The 13,636-nt window shown below is 44.7% G+C and overlaps 1 protein-coding gene and 1 pseudogene across 1 annotated transcript in view; both read right to left on the bottom strand.

The window, feature by feature from the left end:
• Window positions 1–830: 830 nt before the first annotated feature.
• Window positions 831–6,302, bottom strand: LOC136955648 (uncharacterized; annotated as a pseudogene).
• Window positions 6,303–9,699: 3,397 nt separating this feature from the next.
• Window positions 9,700–13,636, bottom strand: part of mapk6 (mitogen-activated protein kinase 6) — a 42,107-nt gene continuing 38,170 nt past the window's right edge. The window contains exon 8 of the mRNA XM_067249490.1: window positions 9,700–12,103. Coding sequence (XP_067105591.1) covers window positions 11,006–12,103 — 1,098 coding nt within the window. The 3' untranslated portion in view covers window positions 9,700–11,005. The remainder of the gene's footprint in view (window positions 12,104–13,636) is intronic.

Raw genomic sequence — 13,636 nt, 5'->3', positions numbered from 1 at the left:
TATCAAATATTCACCAAATTTGGGACAGATTATCTTCAGACCACAATCACCTTGACATGTCAAAATAGGACTGAATTACAGCTTTTTAAACTTGGGCCAAATCGGACAACCGCTTGCCACAGGAAAAACTGCTTATATTTTTACCCAGTAACTGAACTGTGATTTGCAGCACTGAGAATCGCTCACTAGGATAAGTTGGTGTCCTGGCAACGTCAGAGGTTTGAATCCAGCCAAAGCCGACAAGCTTGTCATGTCTCTGATTCTCTGTTTAGCGAGACTGTAAGCCACTGCAAAGGAAGCCAGGTACACCGCAGTCGCTAGTTACCTGTAGTCAAGCTACAAGCTATAGTCAATGCAATCCTCACACAAACTATCAAAATGATTTTAGATTTTCGAAACCGTTTGTCCGGTACAGTCAATCGAAATCGGCAGCAGAGCCGCCAAACAGAAAGTTGTGTCTTATCTCAGCAAATCTTTGACGGATTCACGCCAAACTTGCTGCATGTACTCGGAACACTCTTCTGAGGATGACGAAAGTTTCTTCTGGGTCATCTGACCTGCTTGGCCACCCCATTGCTGCTTGCAGCTATATTTATATATGTTATTGCAGATGTGTAAAAACCTGTGTAATAGCAGACCCAAAATCCCATACAAGTTGTCCAAACATCATAGGAATAACATATTATTTACATACCTGTAAAACAAAGAACTCGCAACATGTTTTGCAAATGTTTTATCTAGAACAAATATAAAAACAATAAATACATTTTATTGAATTATTGAATGGGAACATGTGCATATTAACTATTTGAAAGTTTGTAGAAGCATTCCTACTGAGGCACTTCTATATTGCCAGTGATCAGGGCAGCAAGCCTGTCCCTCGTGGCATTCCCTGGCCTTTCATGTGGTGCAGGGGCTTCCTGCAGAGGTCCTGGAGCCATGATGTCCTGTGCCACATCATCATCAGGTTCAAGAACATCCCCATTGTCTATGCACACATTGTGGAGGAAGGCACACGATGCGATAACCCGAGGCGCAAATGCGGGCTTCACCTCCAAGGCCTTGAAAAGAGTAGACCTCCATTGGGTCTTCATTACACCAAACGCTTTCTCGACTATCGTACGGCCCTTTCGGTTCCTTGTATGGCGTGATTAGGCAGATTGGAGTCTCCAAACAAGGATACCCACCATCGCCAAGCAGAAACTATCCATCGGGAGGGTACCTTTTAGACAGGTAAAAGAGGCTATTTTTTAAAACCCGGGTGTCTTGTACAGATCCTGGGTATCCAACAAATACATCTAGAAATTTCCCAGATGCATCACAAATGGCCTGCATGTTTATAGAGAAAAAGCCCTTGTAATTCAGATAGTCCAACCGGTGTAGTGATGGGGGCTTAATTCGAATGTGACAGCCATCAATGGCACCCACAGCTTTATTGAACACTGGATTTCTAGATAGTTGGCCAAAAGTCCAATATTGTCCAGATCTGCAGGTGTTGGGAAAGAGATGGCTCGATGTAGGTTGCTCCAAATGTGTTGAGCGGTTTTGTGTATCACTCGGTGGACTGTTGATCGGGGTACATTGAATACCCGTGAGACTACACGATACGACAGTCCATGAGCAAGCCAGTAAACATATATGAGGACCTCCAGTTCATGGCCCCAGCCATGATGCTCGCTTTTCAGCAGTCTGCAGGCCATGTATGGCCCGTCTACACAGTCTGAAGTCCTCCATTAGCTCCAGCTCTACATTCAACCACAACTGCAGGATGGGAACGTTGATATTCAGATGACAGTAGGTCATCATACGGCCACTCTGAAGAACAAACAATCAACATTATTGGACAAAAGTCACCAGCTTCAACATGCACAACGCCATCATACCAGCTAAGTTCAGTACAACGTTAAGGGTGACCAGAAGCATGACCCTGAAAAGGAGGACACTTAGGTCCAAAAAGGAGGACAAAGGGGTCAAAAAGGAGGACAATCCCAAAAAGCGTTAGCGTTAGTATGAAATTAAGACAATAACTTTAGTCATTTTAGTAAGTCAACATTTGTAATTTAAATAGGCCTACAAATCCAATACTTTAATACAAGTGCACTGATTTTCTGTTGTCTTTGGTGAGACAAGTTTAGTCAAAAGATAAATAACAAAATAAGATAGTACCATTCCCCAAACTATTTCAATTGTAATAGAAATAAAAATATATAATTTCAGCCGCTGTTGTTGTGTTCAGAGCAAAAAATGATGTTAAGGAAGAGTGCCCGGCAGGACTAGCATTATCCCCTTGTGCCGTTGCGTAGTGCAGGCATGCCGCTCTAAAGCCCCTTTCCACCTACTACTCACGTCTGTATCAATGTGACAGAGCTTACAGAAGGCATGACATTGATCTTTGCTGCTCTTAGTGGCAAAGTGGAGTTCTGAACTCCAAATAGGTTTGAAGGGGGTCTTTCTTTTTTGCATCTGAAAGCCTACGCGAGTGGTAAATTGCGACGGTGGGCAGGAAGGGTCAAAAAGGAGGACAAAAGGGCGAAAAGGAGGACACGCAACAGCGGTCCGGAAAAAGGGCTGGAAAACCGGATTGTCCGGACGAAATCTGGACGTCTGGTCACCCTAACAACGTTATATTTCCAAAACAAATGTACATACCTGAAAGACATCCACCATCGCTAGTTGGTGTCGAAGCTAGTTGGTGTCAAAGCCGTTTTCTGTTGGTCTCATTCAGGGGCGGTTTTAGGCAAGGGCGGACCGGGCAGCCGCCCGGGGCGGCATTTTTTCATGTTACGTGGGGGGCACACAAGCATAAAATAAATAAATAAAAATCTCTGCGCCGCGAAGCGGTTTTCTCTTTTCTATCATTTCACTGTGTGGGGAATTGGCAAATTGGCGCCCCCTTCAGGCAGCTGCAGGCACCCCTGCTTGCTGAGAAGGTGCCGTGCACAGAAGCTGTGTGAAAAAAGGGGAGGGGGACAGACAGCTCACCTGACTATGGAACGCCAACAGGGTCAAATGTACTCGTAATTTAAACGCGTATTTTTGATTGGACACCCGTTTAGGAAGCGCCTGCAGCTGTTTCATAAGCGGCTGCAGCCGTAAATGTGCAGGCGAAAGTTACACATGAATGTACGCGTTAGTTAACGCTTGCAGGCGTTAAATAAACGCCTGTATATTTACAGGTGCAATTGCAGGCATTAAATAAACGCCACATGCAAATCACTGCCCACAATTTCCCTAGCTCCTCCTGCAGTTATCTGGGCTAGTGTGATTTGATTCTACCCTGTATTTTCAAGTACCAAGTAGCTTTTGTTTGTTTGTTTTTTAGCAATGGATTGCTACTGTGATACTTCTGCATTGCTAGCTAGCCAGTCACTGACTAGTCTAGACTGTTGGGTAAAGACTAGCTATTTGCGTTTCGTTTTTATCCGTGAAAGCTGCCATGTTAAGGCTGGACAGTCCATATCCAACTATCTGTCCCCTAGTTGTGTAGCTAGCTAAACGAGTTAGCCTCAACCCCCAACCATCTGCTATCCTCAGTAGTCAGTACAGTAGGCTCCAGTGCTGCACATTCTTGACATTCATTTTTTGTTGTTACCTAAAGTCGATTAGTCTAGCTAGCTGGTATTTTGAGGCAAAACCACTGCTGAAGGCAAGCAAGCTCAACCTTCAACCTAGGCGACTATTTGTTCACGTTCTTATGAGATATGGTCGATAAATTATTACTGGTTTAGATACAACAACAAAAAATACTAGCCTTGTCTACTTTAACACCATTGTCTTCTTTCAGGCTGGAAACAATGCAGCGAAGCCTAGAGTGGGCAAAGGGGTACGCTCTTAAATGTTGCTTCAGCAGACGGCCTGATAGCTGAAGTGTCCGAGCTTATGCAGGAGAGTCGCACCCATGGTCGGCATGCACAACCAGGTGGGAACCATTTCAGTGGGGGTGGGTGCTCACAGCTCAGATCGTCCTTTGAGTTGTTTCACACATCGTTCACTTGCTGCCCATTGCATTTTCCCTTGTGCAGTATTTTTTACTGCCCTTGTTCAGTATTTGTTGTTAAATTGCAGTGGTATTTAACAGTGCATGCCTAGAGCTTGTGCAAGTTACAGTCTCTTAAATGTTGTAAGCACAGCATTGTATTATTGTTGCAGGCAGATATTTCCTCTCAAGGACTGGTAAGTTAGCATTTTGGGGGTTTATATATTTTTCCTTAACATTATGTACAATGAGCTATTATGATTAACGTACAAAAATGTTGTACATGAATCTTGTGTCAAAATTATCTTGTACAATGCTGTCAATGGTTGGATCACAAGAGGCGGCTTCATCTCTAACAGATATGTCTTTGTAGTCGGAATTAATGTCTTTAAAGGGGTCATTGACCGCAAAATCGAGTTTACCTTAAGGTAACACAAGCGATCTGATGGACACTGACAACAGGAATGAAACAAGTAACAGTGTCCTGTAAAGAACATGAACAAGATGATCTGGAACTTAACTCAGAAAAAGTGAATAACCAGACAACTGGTGTTGTATTAGACACACTTGCAACCAGCTGACATTGGACAAGAGATATTAAGTTACGGTGACTGTGTATTTTGTGTTGCCCCTGCTGAAGTAAGAGCCGAAGCTCTTCTGTGTTGACAATCTTTTTGCCAGGGACACAAATTACATTTTCTTTTCACAGTTTGTGACAGAGATTCATATGGCTTCTTCTAGTATGACCATACAGCTCCGCAAAGGGAAAGTAAGAACCAGAGATGGACGCAGAATATGCAACAGATTTCTGCAAGACAAACGCGAGGTTCAGAGATTGATGCAAATCAAAGATACAACCAAATTCATGATGCCATTGAGAGGGACTCCAGCCTACTGGGATAAAACCCCAAAATATATTTTTGCTATGCTCAGGAAACTTGGAACAATAAAGCAATAAAAGCACAGCAAGGTGAGCAAGTTTACTTTTCAGAACTAGACTGGGCCACAAAATGCGACATACTGAGAAGCAACCCAGTGACAACCATGCGCATTTTTGAAAAATGTGTTGAGGCTTTAGTGAGAGACCTGCTCATGTGACCTGCACAGCCCCTGGGACACTTGGTTGACTATTTTTACTGTGTTGAGTACCAAGCAAGAGGGAGTCCACATAGTCATTTGTTGGTATGGATCCAAAATGCACCGGCATTTGAAGAGAACTCTGATCAGGAGGTGTGTGAATTTGTCGATAGGCACATAAACATGTAATCTGCCGAACCCCAACACTGATCCAAAACTTTACAAAATTGTAACGGAAGTACAGACTCACAGCAAAAATCTCTCAAAGTCTTGTAAAAAAAAAAACTCAATGTGGAGGCGTTACTGGAGGTCTTCGAACGGACGGTGGAAAGAGAAGGCTGGCCGGAGGCCCGGTGGACACACATCCTGGCTCCTTCCCTGACCGGGGATGCCCAGAGGGCCTACCAAGACCTCGGGGCACCTGCAACCGCTCATTTCAGACTGGGCCAATTAAACCGGGCCTCTACCCTCTCCCAAGTTTTGTCTATCCCCAGGTGGGCCCCCAGAAGGTGTGAGTGGGCCAGGTACAAGACCTTACTTGTATAGGGTCGAGGGACTACCAGCTGTTCGACTATCAGATCTCCCTTCTTAGACATTCTGTACAGTAACGTGTTCTTTGTAGCAAAGAACGGGTAAGACAGGGGACTCACCGGGTCGAGGACTTGACCGTCGTGGGCGAGCACCTGTGCCCATGCATGTCGTAGAGCGTCGTCCTCTCGTTGGGCAGCAGCGAACTGGCCCTCTCGGCTCCCGCGGGCTCAGCGGCCCGGAAGAACTCCGAGAACTCTTTGGGGTGAGAGTTGTCCCCGTCCACGGGTGGGTGGGAGCCCTCCGTGGCCGTGTTGGTGTCAGGGGTTTGGCAGCCCCTCCGGTCGGGGTCTCCTGACGCGGTTGCGGGGGAGGGGGGTTGGTGTCTTTCCCCACCCGGGGGGTCCTTGGCGGGAGACACGGATGGAGAAGGGGCTGCACACGCAGCTCTGGGTCTCCCGCATCGGGCTGGTCGGGGCTGGGAGGTCCCGTTTCGCACCCCCCTGGGTTGCAGTCCCCAGAACATCTCGAAGATGGGGCTATCCCGCCCGATGAGCAGTGGGACAGGGAGTTTGGGAACCAGCCCTGCCCGCACTGTGAAGGTCCCCCGCGGGGTGCAAGCCTCGATCCAGCGTGTGGGGTATTGCTTGACGTCCCCGTGGACGCATGCCACTTCAATGCTGGTCCCCTCTTCCCCTTCAGTAAACTCGGGGCTGATCATCGTAACCACACTGCCTGAGTCGATAAGAGCGGAGGTGTTCTGGTTTCCCACCCGGACGGGCACTTTCGAAGAGGCAGGGGTCTTATGAGCCCAAATCCTACCACCTGGCTCCTTATCAGACCCCCAGTCGTGGGCTCGCTGGGCACGGCCAGCAAGGTTGTGTCCGTACTAGGCAAGGATAGCCTCCTTCAACGTGAGGTAATCTGCGGCCTTGTGCGCCCCGAGGTCTTGGTAGGCCCTCTGTGCATCCCCGGTCAGGAAAGGAGCCAGGATGTGTTCCCACTGGGCCTCCGGCCAGCCTTCTCTTTCCGCCTTCCGTTCGAAGACCTCCAGAAACGCCTCCACGTCGTCTTCGGGGGTCTGTTTGGTGAGGAGGAGCAGCGTGAGGGACCGGAGGGTGTAGGTTCCCGGCCAGCCGGTCAATGGTCACCTGAAGTGCTGCCATGTTCTGGGCTTGCTGCGCCTGGGCTTGCAGCAGTCTGGCCATGGCCGCCTCCATTGCTTCGCCCATGTGGGATGTGGTCCTCATTCTAGGGGAGTGCTATGGTGGCGGTCTCAGTTGCCCGCATTCTCCACCATATGTGGCAACCAAGGTCTGCAGCCAGGACCGCACAGCACCACTCAAAAGCACCATTTGTGATATGCCAAAGCAGGCGTTTATTACCTTAAACGACCAAAAGAAATACAAAAAGAAATTAGCTTCTTCCTCGGTTGAGGGAACGGTCGGGACTGGTCTGGTTAGGCTGTCTGGACCCTCCACTCCTCATTGTAGCGATCTCCCCCTTTTCGGCAGGGGTGGCCCACCTTTTATAGTGGGGCCTTCCTTGTTCCCACTCATGAGCCGCACCTGTGTAGCTCGTTGTCTCTTCTGGGGGCGGACCCCGGACATACCTTCCCCCGATTACCTGACCCCGGGCTTGCCAGTGCTGCTGTCCAAGGTGCTGCGCCCTGGGTTGCCACAACCTTTTATACTTTTAGATGTCATACTACTGAAAACCAGATACAAAGCTGTTTACTGATTAGTATTGCCACTAATATGTAGAAGATATCAAGCCCAAAGTGCAAATCTGGATAATTAGGGGCTGGGTGCGAGAGAAGGCTGTGTTTATAGGCTTCTTCCATAAGAACACTACAAGGCCCAGCTATCATGAGGCAAATTTACGGCCCTATGCCTAGGAACCTAGTGCAGCTGGCCTTCAAGGTCAGAGCAGGGCAAAAAAATTGAAGAATTTTCTATGCATCTGTAATCTGAAGCCCCTAGGGTGAGAGACCAATAGTGTGGGAAATGCATAATGCATCTGTGACAAACAATATTGTACCAATAGCAAAATTACAGAAATGATAAGGTTTTGATATATAAGAGGAATGTCCAGAGAAATATTTTAGTCTGATCTCTAGATCTTGCTCACGTTTGTTGGAATCACTGTTGCCCTGGATTCTAATAAACACTTTGCATCAAACTCTGCTGAAGTTCCAGTGCTGTTTTTGAATTTTGATATCTGTTGAAAACATAGAATATTATTCTACGACAGGACCACCCCCTGTATTTTGGGTAGGGCGCCTTGTTTGTGTGCCAGGTTAGTTGTAGAGTGTGGTTAAGGCAGTTAGGACAGGTAAGGGATGTAAATTGTACTTTAATGAATTTGCTTTGGTTCCGTCCAGCCCCTTCCCTAACATTGACCGTGGGTAAATAAAACTCTTTGTTTTCCCGATACATATTGCCTCTGTGTCCTTGCTCGCACCCACAACTCCATGCCCTTTACACTGTCCACTGAGCGTCATTGAGCAGCGGGCTGTCGGTCCCCACCCTCCGGGGTGGTGTATGTAACAGTAAGTACGTTTAATGGTTGAGTCTGTGTGACAGTATTGTGACACCCCTAGCCGGGATGCTAATAGAAGAGTCGGGAATCAACTGGTGGGAGTACTGGGTGTTTATTAACTTAGAACAGACAAATCCTAATACCTCTGCTTACTCAACTAGAGGTTGCACTCGAGCATGAAGTAACACAGAAGGGCCGATGCCCGCCAAAACACCCCTATATATAGGCTACAGCCAAAAGACCCACCCCAGCTATCCCACAACCCACCAGAGCCTCCAATAAGAACCTGAACATTTACAAACACCCTTAATGAATGTCCAATAACACAGGGTCACCACAGTATTTACTGTATACTTTTTTCATCATTGCTCATTTTTCAAACTAGAAAGCTAGATACACTGTTCCAACGTTTCTCAATCTTATTGCTTTAAAGTGCTTTTTTCAGCTCCTGAATAGTGTTTTCAATGCATTTGCATTGTTTTCTATTAATCGTCTGAGTGAATGGTTTCCCATCAACTATGACTATTCTATCATGTTAATCTTGGTGGTTTATACATGGGAAGAGGGCTTTGGCATTGAAATGGTGTGTTACTAGTCAGTAATATCATGTTTACTTCAGTGCCACTACTATTGTTGAAGTGTTTTAGTCTGCCTCTTCACTAATGGAAATACGTTTAGTTGAGTTCTGATTGTATTATCAATCTGCAGATTGGAGAGTTTAACACAGGCCAATACACAAACTGACCGATTCAATGCACTGTTTCGTGCAAGTTCTAATGCGAAAACAATAAAATTTGAGACCATGCAATTTCTCAGCAATAAAGTAAGCGAACATGCTTGATTGGTCGTGATTCATTTGAATTTTATATTTACATTTACATTTAGTCATTTTAGCAGACGCTCTTATCCAGAGCGACTTACAGTAAGTACAGGGACATTCCCCCGAGGCAAGTAGGGTGAAGTGCCTTGCCCAAGGACACAACGTCAGTTGGCATGACCGGGAATCGAACTGGCAACCTTCGGATTACTAGCCCGATTCCCTCACCGCTCAGCCACCTGACTCCCTACAGGGGCAGTGCACATTAATGAACATGACTGTAAATGTTCCAGATTTAGCCAATAGGCTATGGGTATTTCTGTAGAATTCTGACAGAATAAAAAAACAAACATCTAGTTATTGATCAACTCCAAGCACACAATCATTTAAATACATATAAGTAGTAGTGTAAGTCTTATCTCAACTTATATGACGGGAAACAGAAAACGTCCGACTTGACGGCTCCGTTTTCAACTCCTCCCGACTACAAGCAGCAACTCTCGCAGATCGGTGCATCCAGCCGCAGCCAATGTCAAACAAAGCTATTGCTGTTGAGTTCCTGTAGACCGTTCATTGTGTATTTGTATACATTTTTGTGATGACATATTCTAATATGTTTAGTATAGTTTTATCTAAAATGTGTAACTTTTTATGAAATTTCACAGAGGATTATCCTCTCCTGACGAGCCTCCACTGGTGTGGACAGAGTTCATGAATGTGGAACATGATTAAGAAAAAGGACAAAGTGCCATACATCTTTGCTGGTAACTTTATTTTTATATATTTTGTAGAACAAGGGAACTGATTACAAAAAATGCACAACCAGCATTTAAAGGCAAACAAATGTCCATAAGTGGTCTACATGCTACACTTTTAACTAATGCATCATGCTTGCTTGGAAAAAGGTATACACACATTTAATAAAAAACAACGTATAATATACTTCACCATTAACCATTTTATCATCTGTTGCGACCATGCACACAATTTAAACTATACATATAAACTAATAAAAGAAAAATAAGACTTGTAGGTGCTTGATCTGTAAAGCTGTTTTTTTCCCTCTAAAAAATTCAACAGAGCGTACCTATGAACATTTATGATATTCTAAAGGACATACAAGGAAACAAAAGTGTATGAATGTATTCTGTTAATTTATGAACAAACAAACCAATCAGTGCTGAAATGAGTCCATCCAATGCCTCGATCAAAAATAGTTACAATGAAATATGTCTCATGAAAATAAATATCACACATCTGGTAGAAATAAATAATGATGATTGAAACACTTCTCTGTGGTTTATGCAAAACAGATGAGTAGGTCATTTTGTCACTGCATGGTATGAGGATGGTCATGTATATAAAGCACTAGTGCGGCTTTGAGTGTCTCTCGCGGCTGTTACCTTGAGGTAGATAACACATTTACAAAGGTCTACATTGAATGGTTGCTGCTGGCATTATGTGTCAAAATTAATTGGTATTTAAGGAAGCCTTTTATTGGGTGGTGGGTATATAAATTAATTAATTACATGATAATAAAAATGAAATAGAAATAATTCTTAAATCTAAATAAATTCAAACCCCCTTGCCTGCATCCCTCCCGTAAAGGCCATCGGTCTAATAGCACCCTACAGTGATGACGTCAATGACCATGTTTCCCACTCTCCTGGAGAAAACAATCCCCCCTCTACCTGTCTCTCTGCTAGCCAAGTCTAGCCTAGAATCCCATATCCAAGCCCACCAATTCTTCCATTCATTCACCACCCTCTGTTTTCCTCTCTTCTTAAGTCTACAGTATTCATTGTGCAAAGGTTATGCCAGTTTAGCAATGAGGGTGTGGACAAACTCGTAGGCATAGTGATAAAAGGCTCAGAGTAATGATCAACACTCAAGTCAATTCATTAACTCAACCATTACAATTCAAACATTTTAAATAATAATAATAAAAAGATTCTTAAAAGTAGCCAAACATAAAAAGGTATGACATGTTTCAAGTCAGATAACAAATATTTAAACAAAATAAAAGCAAAAGGACTGTCTTAGATCTTGCACTGCGAGGGCTTTGTTTAATTCAGATGCTTGAAGATGCTGCTGTAGGTTTTGTGTGGGGCAATCTGTGGGGAGCACTTGACAGAAGAGGGGGCGAGGGATGCTTGCATCGATTTCAGAGGCAAGTCGCCCGGGCTGTCGAAGCATGGCAGGGCCAGAGAGTTAAGCTGCATATTGAACATGATCTCTCCATTCCTCGCCAGGAGTCCAGCATCTGCATCCCTCTCCCTGTCCTCTGGTTCTGGGGTCTCTGTGGTCTCTCCCACTCCTTCCTCCTTTCGGCTGAATAGATGGTCCAAGTAGCTGGTGTAAGTGCTCTCAATTTGGTGCTGCTCCTCTTTACGAACATCGCAGCACACCTCATCTATCAAACCACTCTCCTCTGCTTTCTCTCCCCCACAAAAGCTCTCCCAGGGATGAGCTGGACTCCCACTAGCTCCGCTGCCCCCACCTCCTCCCTCAAGTTGGGCAAGATTTACCAGGCACTTTTCCTCCTTTTCCTGGCTGATGGACTTGGACATTGAGCCTGGACGCAGAGCTTCCAGCTGGGAAACGGATGAGTTGAGCTCATTCAGGAGGCCAACCTCATTCAGGACACCCACATCAGTTAAACGCACCACCTCCTGGAAGGGCTCTGACTGCAAGCTCAGTTTGATGGTGCCGGCAATGAAGGAGTCAAAGTCAAAACCTTGGTTTTGCTGGCTTTGGGCCTGGGTCTGGTTCTTCTCTTGTTCCTTATCCTTCTCCACAGGGCTCTGTGTCTTCTCAGCCTGGAGGGCTATCTGAGCCTTAACCAATCCATTCTTCTCGCACTTGCTCTTGGCCTTCCTGTCGGCCTTCTCCTTGCTCTGCTGTTCCTTCCAGTTGGATAGGTCAATGATGAGCTTGGGTTCGTAGTAGTGGTTGACCTCACTGTCCCTCCAGATGAGGTTGTCCAAGTAGGAGGGAGACACAGCCTTGAAGTTGCAGGTATGGCTACACTCTAGGTCACAATACTTATTCTCATGGTGCTCCTCCTGCCACGAGTGCTCCGGGGGGAACATGGAGGAGTAGTCAAAGGATGGCTCATCCAGGAATTTCTCCCGATCTCCATCTGCATATTTACGAGGGTCAACCTGGAAAATAATATGAAGGAAATTAGAGTTCTTTGTATAAAGTTTGTGTAAAGGAAAATAGTATAATCAGGGATGCACATGTAAATGATGAAAAAAGAAAGAGCTACCCAAAGTCAAAAAAAAAACCTAGACTAGGGTTGTCACGATACTAGAATTTAAAACTAGATACCGATACCCAGTAAAAAAACTCAATACCATTTTCAATACCACGGGGGAACAATGACAAAATGTAAGAGGCATAATTCTCCTCTTTTATAGACATTACAATAATTTATTTTAAGCACAGAGAGCATCTAGCACATTATTTTTGGGAAACAATATAAACATTGTGAATGTGTGCTTGACGGATTTAATCTCAATTGTGGCATCCATCTTAAGCCATGACAACTTCCAATTGCACATGCAACCTGCATCCAACTGTTGCACAATTATAAAAGATTCAAGACTAACTTTATTGTCCCACAAAGTGCAAAAATTGCCTTGGGCAAAAAGGCAGCCGTAAAACACAAAAAAGTAAACGTTATATAAGATGTTGTTGTAATGCTACATGTACACTTCTTGCAAAACACTGGTATTGATGAGCAGTGTTGTGCTAACTTTGCCTTTAGACAAGTGTGAAATTTGATAGAACTGTTAAGTTTAGAACACAAAAGCCTAGAAGTCAGTAGAGGGTATGAAGTTTCTAAAACTAAAATCATATTTTCTCGCCACACAGTCGACTAATGGGATCCATTATGGGAGTCAGGTGGCTGAGCGGTGAGGGAGTCGGGCTAGTAATCCAAAGGTTGCCAGTTCGATTCCCGGTCATGCCAACTGACGTTGTGTCCTTGGGCAAGGCACTTCACCCTACTTGCCTCGGGGGAATGTCCCTGTACTTACTGTAAGTCGCTCTGGATAAGAGCGTCTGCTAAATGACTAAATGTAAATGTAAATGTTTTACTTGAATCTGAAATAAGAGATGGGGATGTTCATGAATAATCATTAATCGATACATTTCCATTTAACCAGTTAAAAATGTATTAACTAATAAGGTTTGCCGTCTCCATTGTTAGTATAGTAATGGCGCCCCAGTGTTTCTGCTATATTCATCATTACCGCTGCTGCTTCAGAACTTCAAAGTCATGACAACCAAAACAACAGCGAGAGTACAGCAAAGCACTTTCTGTTCGGCTCAGTCAGGTAGTGACAAACAGGGCAGAGGATAGTATAGGATATTAGCTAACTTTAGCTAGCTACAGTAGCACTACTACTTGTAGCTATCGAATTCCGGCTGCTCATTTAAACTGTTTGTGGTTTGTGAATCAATGTTTCTCATAATAAATGTGCCCCTATTATTGTGTAAATACAACTTAAACTGAGAGCGCTCAAAAGTGGGAGCCACAGCATAACGGTGTATAAGTGATTCGAAAAATATATAGACTGGCTAGATGCTAAATGGACTGCATTTATATAGCGCGTTTTTATACCTTAGCGGCACCCAAAGCTCTTTACAATTTTGCCTCTCGTTCACCCATCCATACTCAGACTCACCGA

The sequence above is a fragment of the Osmerus mordax genome, chromosome 13 (assembly GCF_038355195.1).
Source record: "Osmerus mordax isolate fOsmMor3 chromosome 13, fOsmMor3.pri, whole genome shotgun sequence".
Classification (NCBI taxonomy): Eukaryota; Metazoa; Chordata; class Actinopteri; order Osmeriformes; family Osmeridae; genus Osmerus; species Osmerus mordax.
Note: the sequence above shows the minus strand (reverse complement) of the source record. Positions and strands in the feature narration are given on the sequence as shown.